This window comes from Drosophila guanche, unplaced genomic scaffold (genome assembly GCF_900245975.1).
Source record: "Drosophila guanche unplaced genomic scaffold, DGUA_6, whole genome shotgun sequence".
Lineage (NCBI taxonomy): Eukaryota > Metazoa > Arthropoda > Insecta > Diptera > Drosophilidae > Drosophila > Drosophila guanche.
The window spans coordinates 166,608-186,920 of NW_022995778.1; the positions used below are offsets into that span (position 1 = coordinate 166,608).

General features: G+C 47.4%; 1 protein-coding gene across 1 annotated transcript in view; it reads left to right on the forward strand.

The window, feature by feature from the left end:
• LOC117591386 overlaps positions 1-19,384 on the forward strand; it is a 71,125-nt gene extending 51,741 nt beyond the window's left edge. The window contains exons 4-8 of the mRNA XM_034284629.1: positions 7,869-8,869; positions 11,191-11,803; positions 11,888-12,177; positions 18,163-19,182; positions 19,244-19,384. Coding sequence (XP_034140520.1) covers positions 7,936-8,869; positions 11,191-11,803; positions 11,888-12,177; positions 18,163-19,121 — 2,796 coding nt within the window. The 5' untranslated portion in view covers positions 7,869-7,935 and the 3' untranslated portion in view covers positions 19,122-19,182; positions 19,244-19,384. The remainder of the gene's footprint in view (positions 1-7,868; positions 8,870-11,190; positions 11,804-11,887; positions 12,178-18,162; positions 19,183-19,243) is intronic.
• The last annotated feature ends 929 nt before the right edge of the window (positions 19,385-20,313 follow it).

The following is a 20,313-nucleotide window of genomic DNA, read 5'->3' on the forward strand; positions in this document are numbered from 1 at the left end:
AACAAGAGAACAAAGTATAAACACATTTGTCTGCCCATTCTGTTTGCCCACTATCCCCTGCTCCTCCCCTTAAACAGACTGCAACCTCTTGGCTGCGCTCCCCGTCTGCCACAAACTTCAGTGGCATGCTCAGTTTCAATTTGGCTTTCGTGTAAGTGCAACACACGTGAGCTTGGTTGCAACAATAGAAAAATTACATGGCCAGAGAGGGGGTAGCGCGGGGAGGGGAAGAGCGTTCATCTTGTAAGTAAAAATAAAGGCACGTGGGCTAGAGGCGGGGTGGGGTGGGGTGGCAAGCACAAGTGGAACAGCAGCCAGACTCAGTTAGTGGCAAAAGTTTGCCGCTTTGCAACACTTGAGAGTGCCAGGGAGAGGAGTGTCGAGTAAGCAGTGCGATTCTGTGCTGGCATTCTGGCTAAATGAAACGGCCGTAAGCTTTAACCCTCTCGTGCCACTCCTCCCTCCTCCCAGCCACTGCCACTCTGTAGCTGTAGCTGTAGCTCTACCTCTGTAACTAATTTAAAAAGTAATTCTTACTTCCGGCATTTACACAGCTGCATTCAGGCGTGCACCAGCAGCCATGCCATGGCAGCCGGAGTCTGCTGCTGCTGCCCAAGGAGATTTCTTTATAGAAATGCAGCAGGCAGAGCCCCACCCCACACACTGTGCAGCCGTTGAGGTTGAGCCAAGGGCTGCGGATGAGTTTGAGTTTGAGTTGCAGATTGAGATTGAGATTGAAGGAATGTGCACACATTATTCACATTTAAGTAAAACTTTCCTTATGGAATGCACACACAGTGACAGTGACAGTGGCAGTGGCAGTGGCAGGGCGAGTGCGAGTGCACAGACAATTGCCCAGGTTCATCAGGGTAAGCAGTGCAGCAATTAGGGAGGGAAATTCTCTCACCTCTGTGCTTTACACTCTCAGCTGAATTTAATCATGTGCCTGGGAAGTTTGGGAAGTTCTTTCAGCAGCGAGTAAATTATTTTCGGTTGCTCAATGGAACTTTTTAATTGCGAATTTATTGAATGGCTCTCATTTAATCTCCCATGAAGAGTGATGGAAACTATTGTTTGATTTGTTTGCCGTTCGTTTTGTATTTGATTTAAGTTCACATTAGGTTGGCATAATAAGTTACCCCAGCCTCGGTCCCTTCTTTGTACTTTTGCCGTTGAGAGCAAACAAAATGGTCCGCCCAAAGGTTTACTTTCGCACAACAAAAGCCAAATCGCACACCTGCCCCTACGACCACGGCACTAACCGCAACAGCGACAGAGCGACACAGTGACAGCTGCACTCTTGCAACATCAAAAAACAAATGCTTACTTGGGAATATCACCTGGGGGCAGCCACACCCGAAATTGAATGGCAATTCATTTAGCTAAAATCCATTTGCATTGCGTGCGGGTAAACAGTTTTGTTATTCAAATTCAATGCAAATATGTAGCCCGAAAACAAGCGAAAAAAAGATAGCCAAATTACCATTCGGCCGTTCAGATTAGTGCACTAAAGCGGGTTGCACAAATCATCGGAAATCATAATGAAATATAAGACATATTAACCATAAAGATTTCCCATAATCGTCTCTGCAAGTGGGGTGGAGGGTCGGGGCTAATAACAGATCTCATTCCCCCCAACAAAAACAAAAACAAAAACAAAAACAAACGTGTTGGAAATGGCTCAAATAAAAAGCATATACTCGTAGTCGTAAAACCGAAGATGATTCCCCATAAACAGAGACAGAGAGAGAGAGAGAGAGAGAGAGAGAGAGAGACAACCCCCCACATTTTATTTGATAAGCCAGAAGGCATCTTAATCTCCGGGAATAAACTCGTTGACACCCACCCCGCAACACCCTAAACGCTCGCTCGGCCTCCATGCTGCATATTTGAAATTAATTTTATTCACACGAAAATTCTCGCGCTCATACAATTTCATTAAGCAAATATTTTGCGTTGCCCGGAAGCGTCTGATGCTTTTGACGGTTACGTTGCCACAGTATCCTCTCTCGCCCACCCACTCAACCCTTACCATTGCAAGCTGCCACCCACACACACACACACAGGCAACAAACAACATACGAACATACGAACAAAAGCCAAAGCCAAAGCCCAAACTTTGCACACAGTTTCGGGGGTATATTCGACAAAGGAGCATCGAAATACTCACGAAAATGTGCTCCTTTGCTACGAATCATTAAGGGGAACATTTTACAACGAGTTACCATCGAAAGGATCAAACATATTCGTGTAGTACTTGAACTTGGACTTGAGATAATACAAAAAATATACAACGTTTACGGCATAATATTACACGACACCAACTAGTCGATCAAAGCTATTTATCTCCCCTTCAAGAGTTATTCTCCCCACGAAGGTGTAGCCTGGAAACTTTCAATAAACTCCCAAGATGGGAAAAACATCTGCCGAAGGCTTCCTAACTTTTAGATTCTTGCCATATTCCAGATACAGTCTAGAGGTCTGCAGAAAGCATTCCGACAGGTCTAATACGAGTCTAATCAGCCACACAGATGGAGCATTTTTGTGGCTCTGGTTCAGGATAACTCTATACTCACTCATATTTCCATTTCTAGGATATCGAATCGGTCGATAAATGTTCCCTTTTGCTTTTGGTTTCTTTTGTTGCTTATTTTTGTGTGTGTGTTTTTTTTTGCGTTTATGAGGCGCGAGTTAACGATGAGCAGCATCTATACGGATTTAATGCCCCCAGCAATAGTCCCGCCAAAGGAAACTGAATGCCTGCACCTTCCACTGGCTAGAGTCAGCTCCCATTCCGAGACCCTGCCACCCTGCCACTCAAATGAGCCGCTCATAAAAAGTCGTCGCATCGCTAAGGGCGACTGAGCGCATATAACAAATGATAGTCACTGCCACGCCCACTGCTGGGCAGCATTGCCAAACCCCGCAGAAACAACAGCAGCAGCAGCACAATTAATGCATTAAACAAGACGAGGTAAAAAATAGAGACCATTAGGCTAAAAGAGTGGGAAATAGAAGCTTCAAATAGGAGCGAGATTTACGCGAAAAATAACTCTAAAAAAACAAATGAGAAAATAAACAAAAAAGGCGAAAAACACCGAAAAAGTACAGGAAACCTTTAGAATAACTTTGAAGTTATATGTAAATAGTTTACTGAATATAGTCATTCGTCTTTTGATATTTACTTACGGTAAGAATGTGTTCAAAATCTGTGAAAAATCATGGGACTTTGGCCCTCCGAAAGGGCACAAAATGAGCCAAAAGGCAAGGCAAGGAAAGGGGCAATAAATTACATTTAAGCCTCAAATTATCAGCATTAAAGTGGGCCAAAATTGCAGACAAATAAAATAATTTGAAATATCTGCGAAGAGGATCAGGGAAACAGAAAGGGAGTGCAAAAGTAAAGGTAAATAATTGCCAACAAATATTTCACCAAGAACGGACCAAAGATTGCAAGGAGAAGCGGTTAACTGATGTACACAATTATATTCTAAATATTTATGTATCTCCTGGCATTCGCCAGGATGCGCCAGGATTCGCCGAAGCTAAATCATTAAATATGAACAATATGACAATTGACAGTAGCTTCGGATTGGCCATCAGTTGATTGTTGATGGACCTACATTTTGCATTAATTAAAACACTTTTCAGGCTACACTTGAAAGCCATTTGAAAAGTGCCCCATTTCTACTTTTTTCAGCTATAAATCAGCTTAATCCGAAATGAAATGTATGGGCTTTTTGGGTCACCTCTTTGGGCTCGTCCGTCCGCACATCAGGCACCAAAAATGAGCAAGAATTTGCGGGTCCAGCCAGGTCCAGCCAGAGTCGGCGACGCACTTACGACGACAAACCAATTAAGGAATCTCTCTCTCGTCTCTCTCTTGCTATCTCCCTGTTAAATCCAAGATGCTGCCACGCCCAGCTTATTGGCTCAACCGAAAGGAGGAAGTCCTTTGGCACTGCCGTCACTTCATTCATTCCTTCGGCCATCCATCCATCTCAATTTACTGCGTGAGACACAAAGCACAAGAAAATGAATGTCTGCCAGCCAGCCAGCCAGCCAGGCAAAAAACGGCACAACAACAACACACCAAATGAGAAAGAAGGGAAGGACGTACAAAAATGTGAAGGAACCGAAGCTTTGGATACACTTGCACATCCTTTTTCTAGGTACATCCAAAAGGGACTTTGGCGGATGCCCTTGGAAGGCACGCAGTCATGACGGGAAACCGAAGCTAAAGCTTTGCCTTAGCGTTGCGGAATAATTGTAAAAATCAGGAGACCCGCCACCAGGAGAGAAAGAAAGCAATAGAATGAATTAAAGAATGCAAAGGCCAAGGGGCAAGGAGCAGGCAGGAGAACTCCTGCCAGAGCAGCCAGAGGTGACAACGAACAGGCAGCAGACATTAGGCGGACACTCTGTGGCCCCGGACGTAGCCGGACGTGGCTGTAGCTGTAGCTGTAACTGTATCTGTGACTGCCCGTAACAAAGCTGTGGAAAAGCGGTGGAAAAAAAGAAACGAATGGGCATCCCGAAAAACCAAAACAAAAAGAATGAAAATCCCAAACAAAAAGCAATTTATGCGGGTCTCCACTCTGCCATTCTGCCATTCTGCCACTGTGGCACTCTCTCTCTCTCGCTACCTCATGTTGCACCACTCGCACTATCACTCTCTCTCTCTCTCTCTCTCTCTCTGTTGATAGTTCTTGCTACAAAGAATGGCATGTGTGTGATGGCCGCAGGGACAGCAAGCAAGGGGCAACAATCCATGTGCGTATGATGGTCCCGAGAGGGAGTGGCAGTGAGTGTGTTTGTGTGCGTGTTTGTGTATGTGTGTGTGTGTGTGTGTGTGGCATGGGGCAAACATAAACTACAGTTACGCTCGAACAACGGGGCAAAGTTGCATTTCCGCTGTAACCGTTTTCCGGGGACGGGAAATGCGTTCGACGCGTGTTTGAAATATTGGACCCCATCCAAGCCGAACGACTTTCTTTCTCTGCCACTCATCGATGCCACCGTGCCACTATGATACCCTGTGCCCTGTGTTCCTGCTGCTGCTGCTGTGGCTGCGTGGTTGTTGCTGCTGCAAGTCCTGTTACTGCCTCCGCCACACTCCGCGTTGCTTTCATCTGTTTTCATCTCATTTGAGCGAGCATTTAATGTTCAGCTTTTATCCTTCTGGGGCATGCACCAGGAAATGATTCTTAATCCCCGCGATGTTTTCATACCTTTCCCTCTCTCTCTCTCTGATCGGACTGTATTCCGTTGAGTGGCATGGTGTCGCATGGAGTGGCACGGAGTGGCATGGCATGGCGCGGCGTGGCTAGTGGGTTTTTCCGCATGGATTTTGTGGCATAGAGCTCCTGTGCCCCATGTTGTTTCAGTTGCATGTAAAATCATGTGCAAAATGGAATTAAAGTCACAAAACAACGACAAAAAGTCGTTTACGGGCGAAAATGTAAATTCAATTCGATTAATGGATGATAAATAGAGAGCAAAAAGCGTACTGGATATGCGAGCTTGCATTTATGGACGATCGCATTTTTCACTCGCCTCGAGCGGATCGTTTTCTCCTCTGACACATCATCAGCGGCTTTTCGAGTGCAACATATGGTCTATAAAGAAAAGCACAAAGTTACTCAAGGGAAAACAACATAAAAGTAAATAGAATTAAATCTCAATAATGCTTTCGGTTACCTGTGAAACCTTCACAAGTTTCGAATCTATTTTCGAATCTTTGCTGAATTTCTCCTGTCCATTTTGCTCATTCTCAGAACTGTTGCGCCTATGGTGAGACTTCTTACTCTCGGTCTTTCGGGAGACTGAAGTGAAAGCCTGCTCAACCTCTGCTTACCCTCGGCCAGGACTCATTTTAGCTTGGTCTCCGGCAACTCTGACACGGCATTAATTTGAATTCCAGCTGGAAATATGTTCTCCTCAATTTCCAAAGTTCCGCGATTAGTTTCGATCAGTTGGAAATGGGATCTGCTCAAAATTCAATGGATCTACAATGAAAAAAAGAATCAAAGCACACGAATAGCTTCACTTGTCTTTGGTGCAAAAAGGTTCTCCTCACAACCGATTTCGGAACCGATGTCAAATACAAATCACTTTCTAACGCATCTTCAGTCTGTTGTTGGCCAATTGGCTGTTGGAATTCCATTGCGTTAAACTGCTGCTGATGCTGCGGGGCATGACAGAGGGGAATTTTGAAGGTGAGACCTTCGGGAGGCACGCCCTTCTCCTGCATACGTAATGTTTGTGTGTGTGTGTGTGTGTGTGTGTGTGTCGCTGCACTTGAACTGAATTTCTCGCTGGCCTGTTTCGCTTTTGTTTTATTTTTCGCTTCTAAGGCTCTTGTGACGGCCTTTTGGCCGCCTTCGCTGTCGACTCGACGCACAACAAACAACAGAAGCAAACAGTGGAGAAAGCAGCAGGTGAACGCGGGTGCAAGTGGATGGAAGAGAGGAATGGAGGCATGGTGGTGGAAATACAAAGGCAGACAGAGGAATAACAAGTCGAGCGCTTTAAAATATGCAGCACTCGCATAGAGCGTCCTTAATTGCCACACCTTCGTCTATTTGCCAGCCTCCTGGCAACTGCTTGCTTCACTTACATTCTCCCCCTGCCTCTTGCAGCAGCTTTCTGCCACTTTGCGCCTCTATTGCTGCCTTCCTTCTGTCTGTGTGTGTATGCCTCGGCCATGCTTTCATGCCCAACGGGCTAATAATCAGTTTGAGTTTCTCGTAATTGTTGGAGAAGCCAGCTGGACCCAATTTCAAATGAAAACTAAACAAATTCCATGCTCGCCTGCACTTCAATCAATCAAAAGCGAGCAAGATTCTGTCTAAGAAGCATGGGAGAGGCCATGGCCCCTGCCTTAGCAGTTGCCCCAACTAATCCTACCTCTGTTCCTGTTCCTGTAGCTGTCCTACAATTTTGTGGCATTAATTTCGAGTAATTGCAACTTAATGAAAAGCATTCAATTGTGCAAATTAATGCGAATGTCGGCAGGATTCTGATTTCAGCAGCAAGCACGCAGTGCACAGAGGAATCCCACCCACTCCGCACTCAGCGCCAGTTGGCAGCCATGGCTACCCCAGCTAGGATTATGTATCTATGTATGTATAGGCCCCATTCGGTGTTTTAGTGCCTGTTAATTAATGCTTTTGATGAGCCAAACTAATGGAGCACCCAGAGAGCTCACAGAGAGCCGAGCCCCAGCGTGCCTCTTGCAGCCCCCACACAATTTCAGGCACTTCAAAGGCCAAACAGATGGTTGAGCCTTCAGATTCAAATTCAAATTCAAATTCAAACTCCGTTTCATATTCAACTAGCTTTCATCTGCAGCATTGTAATTAGAAATTAAGATCGAATTTTGTATGCTGTATGTAGATACAATCCATTTAGATGGATGCAACCAAAATGTAGAGTTAGTGCAGCGGTTTTTTGGGGTACGATCACAAAATGTTTGTGACGGCAACAAAAAACAAAAACCAAAGCACTTCCGAATGGTTCAGCAACTTTTCTGTAGCCTAAAAAACTCCATGAACTGACCAATTTCATTGTTGGTTAAACATTTGTGCCATTCATATTTGCACGGAGAGTGCAAATGATTAATATAAAAATATATTTCATATTTAAATTCAATTTATTTCAAGTATATTTATTTTTGAAATCTTTTAAAAATATACAATTAAATGCGTAGTGCATTAAAAAGTATTTTGAATACAATTCATGCTTGAATCAAAGTGAATTTCATTTAATTTCATTTAATTTTTGTACCCAAGGCGCAAATGCTAAATTCACTTTTCGCTCAGTGTATTTGATGCCTCAGTGTGTTCTTTTTGGTTTTTCTTCAACAGATAGAGCAGGAGAGAGCCATCGCCAGAGCGGCAAAAGTGTTTTAAAATCGCGGCCACCAAATGCAAGATGGTTCCGGACCAACCAGTAAAAATGCAGTCTGGGCCGCCGTTACCTTCGCAAAAAAATACTATAGCCGGACAGACTGCGGACAGTTTTGCAACTGCTCCGTCCACTCACTCGTACGGCGGCATCCCGACTTCGTCCGGCACCAGCTACGTTTCTATTGGAATCTTGCCAGGGTTGGGCAGTATACCGACAGGCACGAGCGGGACGCTGCCATTGCTTCTGCCTACAACGAGTCCTTCGACCACGACCTTCAAAACGACCCCCTTGCTGCCGATGCCGTCGCTGGAAGACATCGAGGTGGCCAACCAGATTCAGACTCAGATGCAGACACAGACGCAGAGCCAGGGCCAAGCACTAGTGCAGCAGCAGCAGCAGCAGCAGCAGGCACCCGCGGGAATCCTTAAATATCCAAATCCCCTGCCACCACCCAGCGTCAACTATATCGGAGAGCTAATGCCACTCCCACACGCACACCCACACCCACACCCACACCCACACACACTTCCACCCACCAGCACTCCCACCTCCGGCACAGCACAGATGAGCAGCAGCAACTGTGGCACACTCAAGAGCACCGCCAAGCTGCTGCCACTCCAGCTGATGGCCACGGCCGGACCACCACCCAACCATCCACCCACAATGTCGTTGCCCCCAGCCTCAGCAGCAGCCTCGATCCAGGCGCAGGCGCAGGCTCAAGCCCAAGCCCAGGCGCAGGCGCAACAACAGCAGCAGCAGCGCCAGCGGAGGCGACACGGTTGGTGCGGCTGCTTTGGGTCGGGCCTCAATACCAGACCCGTGGAGAAAACAACGCCGCCAGTGCCGCCGGGCTATGCCACCAAGTCGAAGAAGCGCAAACCCAAATCGCAGACAGTCTGGTCCGCGTTGCTCACAAATCTGGGCATTTGCATGCTGCTGCTGGCCTACACATTGTTGGGTAAGTTCCAGGCTGGCTAGCAGTCGATGAAGGGAGATTCTATGGCTAAGAACATAGTGTTGAATCCGCTGCAAAAGCTGTTCGATATTTGGAGCTTCTAGTATACATATATTCTCGTACACAGCCTGCACATTAAATATCATTCGTTTCGGGGCTTGTCCGTTTGTCTGTTTGTCTGTTTGTCTGTTGCCTCCTGCCATTTCCTTGTTTTCGTAATTAACGGTTCTCTCCCCCAGCACAGCGGTGGCTTCGCTCCGTCTTGTGTGTTTTCTGCTACAGATACGAGTGCTCTGAGCCACCAGCTACAGCTACAGGAGCGGCGTAGAGCCTGCCGCGGCGCATGGTGGATGCTTAATGTATCTTGTCACAGAGTTCGACGTTTAAATTAACCAAAAAACAGCAGCAGAAGGAGCGGAGCGGAGCGGAGCTGCCATCGCCACCGCCACACGACAACGTGATAAATTTAATTAATCATTTTGTTACAGCCCCCAATACCACGGTTCCCCGGATGACGACAAACAAATGTCAAAATGGCGGCCGCAGAGCCAAAAACTTATGTCTCCCGTCACCAGAGTGTGGCAAGTTGTGTGTGTGCACAGTGTGTGGCACGGTGTGTGTCTGTGTGTGTGAATACTTTTGAGCGCTGTCATGTTTATTAGAAAGCCAAAAGGCGACGAGACGAGACGAGACGCGACGCGACGCGCCGTTCTGCTCCATCTGCAGCTCCTTTCTTGGGCTTTGACTTTACTTTTGCTTGCTCTGCCCTGTTCCTCTCTCTCTCTCTCTCTCTCTCGCTCTCTGTTCTCCGTTCTCTAATGCTCTCTGACGGTGACGGCTGCTTTGACAAGAGCTTGACAATGGCGGCATAGAACACAAGGAAAATGGCAACATATGCAGACTCCGTGTGTGGGAAATACTTTAAACAAATCGAAAAATTTGCACTCATGCGTGTGTCTTGTGTGTGTGTCTTGTGTGTGTGTGTTGTGTGTGTGCGTGCGACAGCTGGTCGGGAAAAGTTGTCCCTTGTTCAGAGGAAATCATCAAAAATGACACAAACAATTATTCAACTTTCGGCTAGGCCGTGCGTGAGAGATGCGTCCACCCGGTGTCGTCATACGACAGCTGCTCCCAACACCCCACACCACAGCCCTCTACACATCGCCTCTATGCTCTGCCTTTAGACAATATCTTCAGCTCCAACTAGAAATTTGACATCAAACCATTTGCCAGCTTCAGCGAATATGAACAAAACACCCCGAAGTTAGAGGAGAGATGGGACATTGCTGGAGAAATGCTTAAGTAAATGCCTCTGGGAGTAGACAAGTAGTAGAGAGGGACACAAGAGCCGCCCACCTATCGATGGATAAAGGAAGAGGCTAGAAGAACATCAGATAATAGATTTGCGATGAATAATACCTTAGGTAGGTCGAGCAATCAAATCAAAGAATATGGCTAGAGCAGAGTCTGTGTCCATTGCCCAGCCACTTTTGCAGTCGTCCTTTTCGCTTGTATTGTTTTTAACTTTGACATGTGTTAGAGCCGCCCAGCGAGGACATTGTCAGGAGTCATCAGTCCGACGACATCATTTTCAGGCGCAAACTTTTCTCAATGGTGTGTGTGGATGGAGGGTAAAAACTTGTGTACAACACACACAAAAAAAGAAGGCAAAGCTTGACAAAATGTGTGCCACACAGTGTGTGAGTGTGTGAATAGCAGTGTGAATGATGTATGAATGCGTGTGTATTAGTTGGCGATGCATTAACATTAAATGAGTGACAGGCATCAACACGAAGGGGCACAGACAAATCGAACATCGATTGCCACTACGAGAACCCATGTCAGCCATGATCCCTGTCCTGCCGGCTGGGACACACGCCAGCAAATACTCGAAACATTTGGAGTGAAGTGCCTGAGTCTTCAGTTTTTTCATTTTTCTTTAACTGCTCTGAGAACTATTCTGAGATTCTTTTCTTGAATTGCACAATTTTAGTCCTCTTCCATGCCAGCTTTTACGATCCTTTTTGCACTTCCCCGGATCTCGGGGAGGTCTCTGTTCGATTCATTCTCTGTGCATTTTGCATGAAATCTTTTCAAATAAATTCTTTATCTGCCAATTTATTTGCCTGATTTTGCCAAAGAAAAGAAGAGAGCACCTCAGAGAGGGACATGGCTGTGGAATCCATAACAGAAATTAATGAGCTGCCATTTCGCATAGTTTTTGTTTGCCAGTTGAAGGCCAGAGCGGGGACTGGGGACTGGGATGTGTGATAAAAATGATGGGTCTAATGTTTTTTGTGTGTTTGGTTTCGTTTCGCTTGCAGGCTCCTTCATATTTCTAACCATCGAGAACGAGGACTCGGCACTGCTGCATCAGCAGCACACACTGGCAAGCACCAAGCGTAATCTGGCGGGGATTGGGATTGGAAGTGCCATAGGGAATGGCATTTATCAGCAGCAGCAGCAGTCGCCACATCAGTCGCAAAGGTCGCCGCAAATGCACCAGCAGCAGTCGCAGTCCCAGTCGCAGCACCACAAACAGAAGCAGAAACAGCAGCAGCAGCAGCAGCAGCAGCAGCAGCAGCAGGCAGGACAACGACATCATCAGCGTGCAGGAGGACAACACACTGTGGACAATGACACGGTGGCGGCAGCAGTGGCTGCCGCCCAGGGAATGCTCGGAGCAGGACCAGGCAACGGTGGCACCTCCTCCTATGGCATGCCACCGCAGGGTGCATCGTCGAATGACTTTGTTTATGGCGGCCTGGATGTGGCAGAGCCGGACGAGGCTGAGATGCAGGAGGTGCCGCACTTTGGACTGGGACTCGCTGGACTGGGCATCTCGCCGGATACTTATGACGTGCGGCAGCGGACCATTGAGAATATCTGGGACATAACCGTATCGCTCAATATACTCTACAAGGAGAATTGGACAAAGTAAGTGGCAGCAGCAGGAGTCGAGTATCCTTTTTGGCACACACATTCTCACGCCTGCTCCTTCTCTCTTGTGTTTCCCAACAGATTGGCAGCACTGGAAATAGCCAAGTTTCAGGACCAATTAATCAAGAGACTGAACGAGGATGTTATGCTGCAATTATCACACGAGGATGTGGCCAACGCTGGCGGTGGCGTTGGCGGTGGCGGTGGCAGCGGCAACAATCCAGCCACGGAAGCCGTTCTACTTCACACCCACTTTTATCATCATCGTGCCGCAGGCGGCGGCGTTGTGCCCGGTGCCACGGGTGGCCCTCCGCACGAGTGGAATTTTGCCAAAGCGTTTTTGTATTCGCTGACCGTTTTGACCACAATTGGTAAGTGCCACCATGGCCAGCATGGCCACTGCATGATGCCCTTCTACACAGACACACACAGAGACACATGCACACAGCGCTAGCTAGAAGGAAAGGATGAGAGGGGAGAGCGCTGCCCGAACCTAAGAAAGAGAGTTGAAAACAAAGGGGTGGCCAATGGGGATGCTCTCTCTCTCCCCCTTTCTCTGGCCCTCTCTCTCTCTCTCTCTGTCGCTCGCTGGCTCTGGGCCATAAATTTGATGTTCCATCCCAACGGAAATTTGTTTTCCTTGAATGGCGAATGGCGAATGGCCCAACTGCCCTGTGGCCTGCTGCACGAAACGAACCCAAAACGAGCCCATACCGGGTGGATGCCCCAAAAAAAGTGAACTGCAGGGACGCACGGGGGGTTCATGGCCATAGCTGGGGGGGGCATGACCCACGTACACCTTTTGACACCATCGCATGAGTGCATTTGCGGGATGCACTCCGCACTCTGTGTGTGTCCGTGTGGCTGTAGGAGCTTCTGGATGCTGGATGCTGGATGCTGGCTGGCTGGTCATCCCTTCAGCGCGGTTGGGGAGTAGTTCAGGCCCTAAAGAACTCCACTTGTTAATGGTTTGATGGTGCGGCCTCAAGCATTATCGTTATCGCTCGCTGCCTAACGATTATTTATCGAGCTGCAGGCACCAGCCAATCGATTACCCAACTAATGGTTTCAATTCGGACATTTTCGGGCTCGTTTCTGCATCCCAGCTGCCCCACGTCCTGCTGCAGCTTCCTTCACCATCTGCTGTACAACTTACTGTCTGCCACAATTTGTTGCATCGTTGTTCAGCTTCGCATCCTAAATTGCAATCGATACTCACTCAATTTTCGAGCTACCAAACGAGCTGCCTGCCTGCGTTTGCTTTCCCGTTGGGCCCCGCTCCCGAGCAAAAACTAATTCGATAAGACTTCAATCGAGAGGGAAGATTCTTTCATTGTTGTTGTATCAATTTTTCGCAATTTTTTTTCAATTGGAAACACAACCCAAAACCCGAACCCGAACACCTGCAGCTACCCCGCCGCCACTGTATCTTTGGGGGCGTTTGCCTGATTCTGATTTTAAATATTTCGGGTGGAGGAGGAAACTTTTAAGCTTGTTCCTGCTAGCAGTCTGCTCCTCCAGTCCATGGAAACCAGTTGTCATTTTCCCAGGGAATATTCATCTTACATTTCCGAATGCTGTCGTGTGCGCCTTTTTTTGTCCCTCTCTCATGTTATGGACGGTAATGCTGTAGGCCCGAAATGCAAAAAAAATAAAAATAAAAATAGAAACGAAAACCCAAGCCGAAAGTCAAATATTGATAGAGAAAAACAACAAACGAAGCTATTTGCTTAGACCCCCCACCCGCCCACAAACCCCAAGCGCCTGCCCCACCCCTACACACACACACACACACACACACACACACGAGCGAAAGAGAGAGAGAGAGAGAGACAATAAAGCGACACGACTTTCCACTTGTGAAAATCATATAAAATAAAATTTGCAACAATTTTCTGCTGATCTTGGCCAAAAAAGTTGATGGCTGCCGCCCCGTCCCGCCCCTCGGCCTAGAAAAAGGCCGGAAAGCAAATATAGGACTAGGGTCCTCCAGGTTCCAGGACCTCACCAGGACCTTCCCTTTTCACCACCCACCACCCACCACCAGCACACCAACACACTGCTCCCCCTCTTGTCCATTGCCAGCGACCATCATTACCCATGGCCCATCCCGCCGTCAGCCGTCCGCCTTCAGCCCCCAGCCACAGCTCCCGTCCCAGCCTCTGCTCCCACATTTATGTACTTTTCTGCTGCGTTTTCTACTTACTCTAATGCTGAAGGGTATTACGATTTGTGGAAGTATTTGGGAAAGACAATAGATTCCAGCTTACCATTCACAAGTCCCTCAACGTCTTACAAAGGACTTACAAAGGGAAATATTTATTCCTGCTTTGTGGGAAACATTTCTAGATTTTAGGAGCAATTTATAAACATTTGAAAGGGCATCCCAAGCACGAGTTTCCGTTAGTGTAGACTTCCTTTTGTTCTCCTGTGAATGCATAAAAAAAAGCTTCAATGTAGGCAAATGTGGGGAAAATGGTGGGTGCTTGGGGATGCATGGGTCGTGGGTGTCCTATGGACGGTTGGCAGTTTGCAATTGCGTTAGTCAGCAGACTGTTGGGGTGGACATTTGTATTAACATGACATCCTGCCTGCCTCTTGTCCTAGTCGTTTGCCTTTTCCTTTTCCTTTTTCTTTTCATCGTCCTTGTCCTTGTCCTTGTCCTTGTCCTTGCTTATGATTATTATTATTGTTTTTCTGTGGCTTGTATATTTTCGCCCACGAGGAGCTCCATTGTTCTTCTCCCTGACACAATATGATTATGATTATTGGTCCAGCTTCTGGCCAAAGGACCACTAAGCCACTTCACTGCAGTGCACCCAATACCCAATAAGCAAATACCCTGCACAGGCAGTGCCTGATGAGAGTCTCCCATTAAGGGAGAGAGCCATCGAGTGTTCAAGCTGATCTCTTGCAGACATTTCAATCACCATCAGTGGGGTACACTCAATGAGGTTTTCAGGAACATCTTTTAAACATCTTTCCAGCATAGAAACTCTCTTCCCGCTGCACAATTTTCAATGCAAAAAGTGACCAACTCTTGTGCCAGGGTATCCAATGAATGCCACAGAAATGTGTATGCGTTAGGCTCAGACTACTTTCTAGAGCCGTGGAGTTGCTATGATTGTCTTGGGCACAAATGCGAATTTATGGGCAGCCACTGATGCTGATGCTGATGCTGATGCTGACGTTGCTGCTCCTTCTGCTGCTGCAATAAATAGGCCCACCCGGGGCGTTGGCCAATCCCCTGGACAGCAATAAGACAAGTAATTTAGTTGCAAAATAATTTTAAATTTCATTTTCCATTTTCCCACACACACACACACACACACACACACAGAGGCACAGACAGACCAAGGCATTTCCATTTCTATCCCACATTTCCACTATCATCAATTGAGCATCTCCGAGGCGATTCAGTTTTATGCCACTCCTCCATTTGCCATTTCTCTGTGTGTGGGTGTGTGTGTGTGTGTGGTTGGCATATCGATACGAGTGTGTGCATAAATGGAGGGAGTCTCCTACCCATCTTCAAGGAGAAACAGCAGCAGCAGCAGCAGTAGCAGTAGGACCCTGACCCTACTGTGCCGCAGATTAAGTCTAGTTGTTAATGCGGCTGAGGGCTGGGGGGGGGGAATGTAGGCAGAAGGGGATTGGGGGCTGCCTGCACGCATATTCGATAAATAATTCACTTGCCTATCGGCTTAGCTTCGCATGGTTATTGTGGGTTGGGAGAGCGTACCGCGATTTATACACACATTTTCCACTTAATCGATCGATGGCTTCCATTACACACATCCGATAGGTGCTTATCGCCGTGTAACCCAAATTGATCTTTGTGTGTGTGTGTGTGTGTGTGTGTGTGTGTGTGTGTGCCTGGGAGCATCATCTCAATTCATAATGGGAACAAATGGAATTCGATTTGCAATACTCGGAGTGGTAGCGAGGCAATGGGCCCTGCATTCACATTAGACTCTTTAGATGCTAAAAAGTGGCAAGATAATTCAATGGGCATAAAGAAAATGAATGCAAAATGTGGAAAATTAACATAAAAGATGGAAAAATGTATCAATTAGTGGATTTACGTGTATTTATATGAGCATTAAGGAGCATTGGGAACCAGCTGAGTTACCAAGAAACTTCCTCTTTAAAAGCAAAACTTGGCATAATGTTTGTAAATATTCTGCACCTACTTAACGATTTAAGTCATTAATTTGCAGCTCGAATTGGGCTGCTCTCTCCGCTCTGGTGCTGCAATATATTCAATATGTATTCACATAATTCACTTGCTGAATGCCCCTAATGGTGGGGGGCACTGCCAATCGAAGCACAAATCACTCGTTCGGACTGCATTTGGCCCAAAGCCTAAGCGGTCATGCCTCATCCTGGCTGGCTGGCCTACATTCCGGGTTTTGTGGGGCAGCAAAAGCGTTTGGCTATTAGCGGGTTCTGCGGACCCGAAAATCATTCAACCCAAAAAGCAGAACCACACCCATACAGCCATACAGCCATGCAGCCATGCAGCCATGCTGTGTGCTGTGCTCTCTGTCCCTCTGCTGTCTGTCTGTCAATATATTGAAATCTTTCAATATCTTTCAATAAAATATGTAGATGCTGTGCCACACACACAAACGACCCCCTGCCTCTGCCACTCTGGCAGTCTGGCAGTCTGGCAGTCTGCTCCCTAAGAGGCAGGCAAATTGACAGTGCGCCACAGCTGAATTTCAGAGCATCGGGAGTCGGGTCAATGGCAATATTATTAGCCTCACACACACCCATGGGTGGCATCGGATGGATGCTCGGTTGGCTGGCTGTGGGGAAGCTCTTTTGTTGCCACACTTCCTCTCGGAAAGGCAACGGAAGGAGCTCTCCTCAACCCTGCGCTGTGGTTCAAATAAATCAGCAAAATGTTGCCAAAAATCTTTGCCACTTTTGATTTATTCCCCCTCCTCCCTGCTGGGCAACTGGGTGAACTGAGGGGCTGGCTGGAGCTGTCTTCTGTCTGCTGTCTGCTGTCTGCTTTGTGACACATTGACATTTTGGCTCTCTTTTTGGAGAGTGTGGACTTGACGGGGGGGGTGACTATGTGTGTGAATGGGGCGCACGGGTCTGGGATTTCATTTAAATTTGCTGTCAACGCAATTACATGGTAACCAGGGTCTCTCGCCAAATCCGCTTCCTGTTACAGCTCCCATTCCAGCTCCACCCCGCCTCAAAGTGTTCCCCAAATCATCCGCAAATCTTCTCTCTCCATTTGCCGGATGTGAGAGTGACAGGAGCTCCAGGCGTGTGTGTGTGTGTCTTATCCACATGTGAGCCTCCTACACCGCCTTCGATTGATTCGATTCATTGAGGTGGCACGGGGGACACGCACCCACCCACCAGGGGGCATCATTTGTGCCATAAAAAAAAGTGAAACGCACAGCCAATGAAACCAATAAATAAATACACACAAATATTCACAAAATAATAGGCACAGGGAGGTCGCGTGGGTCGAGACCTTTGATGCCCCTGCTAGTGCATATTTCGCATTAGCGATTGGCAGGCATTTTCTCCATAAAAAACGACAAAAGTCCGACCCAAAAATTGTGCAAAAATGAAAAGAAATTCCAGTGCAAAACTGTCATACGATTTGCATACTTTCTTCGAGGAAAGTTTTGCTCAATCTCCAAGCTGAAACCGCTGAAACGTTTTGCCTATCTGTTGGTCCTTTAACTGACTGCAAAGTACATCGTTGTTATGCCTCGAAAAGAAGGGAATACTCCCAAAAGTGGATACAAGACAATGAAATTGAGAAATTTTTCAAAATTTATGCATCTGCCAACGATGTGTGTGTGCGTGTGTGAGCGCGTGTGTGTGTCTACTCCACGCCCACCTGCCCAAAAAAACAAACCCAAGACCGTGCGCCTTCCCGATTTCCCGAATTTCCTGCCTTAAGCTTGTTAAGCATTTTTATTGCCATTGCCAGCTTAATTATTTTTCTTTTATTTTTTTTTCTTTGCTGTTATCTGAAATCCCAGTGGGGGGTGAAGCTGTAGCTGTAGCTGTAGCTGTAGCTGAAGAGTCAATGACATGAGCGGGAGTTACGGCTCATTTGGGTGAGAGTAATGCCAATAAGTCAGAGCTCCCACGGGCGCCATCCAAATTGGCATTTCTGGCAAATGAATGTGGTTCAAAAGAGCGATAAGAATCCTTTAATCGAATATGAGGAAAGATCTGCAAAAAGTCCTAAAAGTGCTTTTGGACAACACCAAACAGGAGCCTCCCCGAAATCACATTCAAGGGAGGAGGAACGAGAGAATTTTGATGAGCTTTTGCCATTTTTGTAATGACTTGCCATCTGTGTTTCATTGCAGGATATGGAAACATTGCGCCACGCACCACTCTGGGCAGGATCGTGACTTTGGTTTACGCACTCTTCGGCATTCCCTTGACCCTGGTTTACTTGAGCAGCACTGGCAGCATTCTGGCCAAGATCGCCCGCGAAGTGTTCTCGAAGGCGCTGTGCTGCTGCCTGTGCTCGAACTGTGGCTACTGCTGCTACGACGAGAAGCGAATGGCCGAGAAGGAGCGACGCATGCGACGGAAGCGACAGCAGGAGGAGCTGCGCAAGCAGCAGGCGGCCATGCAGGAGCCATACTATGTGCGGGATGTGTACCACACCACGCCGGAGAAGCAGGCGGAGGCAGAGGCCGCTGGTGTGGCTCCACCAGCGGCAACGGTGGCCTCCGTCTCCAACTCCTCGGGCGGACTGTCGGGCATCAGTGGCGCTGGCGCTGGCGCTGGCACTGGCGCTGGCGCTGGGGCTCCACCCTCAACTCTGCCGAATGACATTGACTCGTTGAGTGCCAGCGAGTCGCGCGGCTCGATGCACGGCCTGAGCATCATGGCACCCATCCTCCTCTGCTTCTCGATGATGATCATCTACATTGTGTTCGGCGCTGCGGTGCTGTACCGCCTGGAGAACTGGCCCATTGTCGATGGCATCTACTTTTGCTTCATGAGCCTGTCGACCATTGGCTTCGGGGACATGCTGCCGGGCCTGAGGCGCGAATCGAACACCACCACCTGGTTCTGTTCGGTGTATATTATGTCCGGCATGACGCTGACGGCCATGTGCTTCAATGTCATCCACGAGGAGATTGTCCATCGCATACGCATTGTTGTTGACTTCAAGAAAACCGATTTGGCCAACTCAAACAACGGGCTGCCCACGGGTGGACCTGTCATTGTCGCTGGCACTGGCAGCGGTGGCTCCATGATGGACCTGGGACCCGATGACTCCGGACAGTACTATGTGCCGGCCAATTCCTGACATTATGAGCGGCGTGCGCATCTCTATCAGCGCAATCCCACCGAAGAGACCCTGGTAACAGGTGAGATCCGACTTGAGACTTTGATTGCTTATCGTTGAATAAAATTTGATTGTTTTTGCAGACACACCCACATCGCTGGTGCTGAAGGACTATGTGAATCACGAGCTGGTGCCCATTCTGACCATGGATCCCAACGGAGCACCACGATTGGCAGCCGGGCCTGTGCCAGCACCCGCCTACACGCCCACAGTGACATCCTGCGAGGTGACAACGCCCAGCAACAGCTGCATCGCCCATGGCAGCGACTCGGCCCTGGGCTACTCCTCGCTGAACAGTCCCCTGCTGGATGTCCTCAACACTCCCACAACATCGCAGGCAGCCGCCTCAGGCGTCTACACCCTCACCGAGGAGACGGAAATAGAGCTGCAGGAGACGCAGGCGGATAGGATATAGATCTAGATCTAGATCTATGTACGTATCGTATCCAATCTAGAATGAAAAGTATTAGAAGAAAGTGCAGTATTTTAGAGATAGAGACAGACAGACAGACACAGAGACACAGAGAGACAGAGAGAGAGAGACACACAGGTCCCTAGACATAGTCTTAGACATAGTCCCCGGGGGGATTCAAGTATGTCAAATATCTAGAAACTAATGGTAATATGCGTGTAATTTTTTTTTTTTTTTATGTTTGTATGTTTAGGATATAAGGATACAAGGATACAAGGATTATTCCCTGTAGTTGGCATCTGGTACGCTGGTACAGCGCAGATCATAGACCCTAAGCAGAGCTATCAATGTATGTACATATGTATGTACAATGTATGTACATAGGCATGTAGTACATATGTACCTAGGATTAAGAAAGATACATTTCCATAGCTCCTAAGCAGATTGGTCGATCAACTATAAATGTATAACTAGTCAATGTTAGAGGGGAACCCAGGCAAAAAAAGTAAAAAAACAAAAAAACAGTAACCAAATACAAAAAACAACAAGAATTAAGATAAATGTTATACTACAAGTAAATACAAGTGGGATTTGGCCAGACAGCGGGAAGGTGCTTCAGATTCTAAACTTAACCGTGGGTATTCAAAAATATCAATATTATTATACATTAGAACATTACAGAATATAATTTTCATGGAAAACGTATACTATATGTACATGCGAGGAGGGGTACAGGGGTTA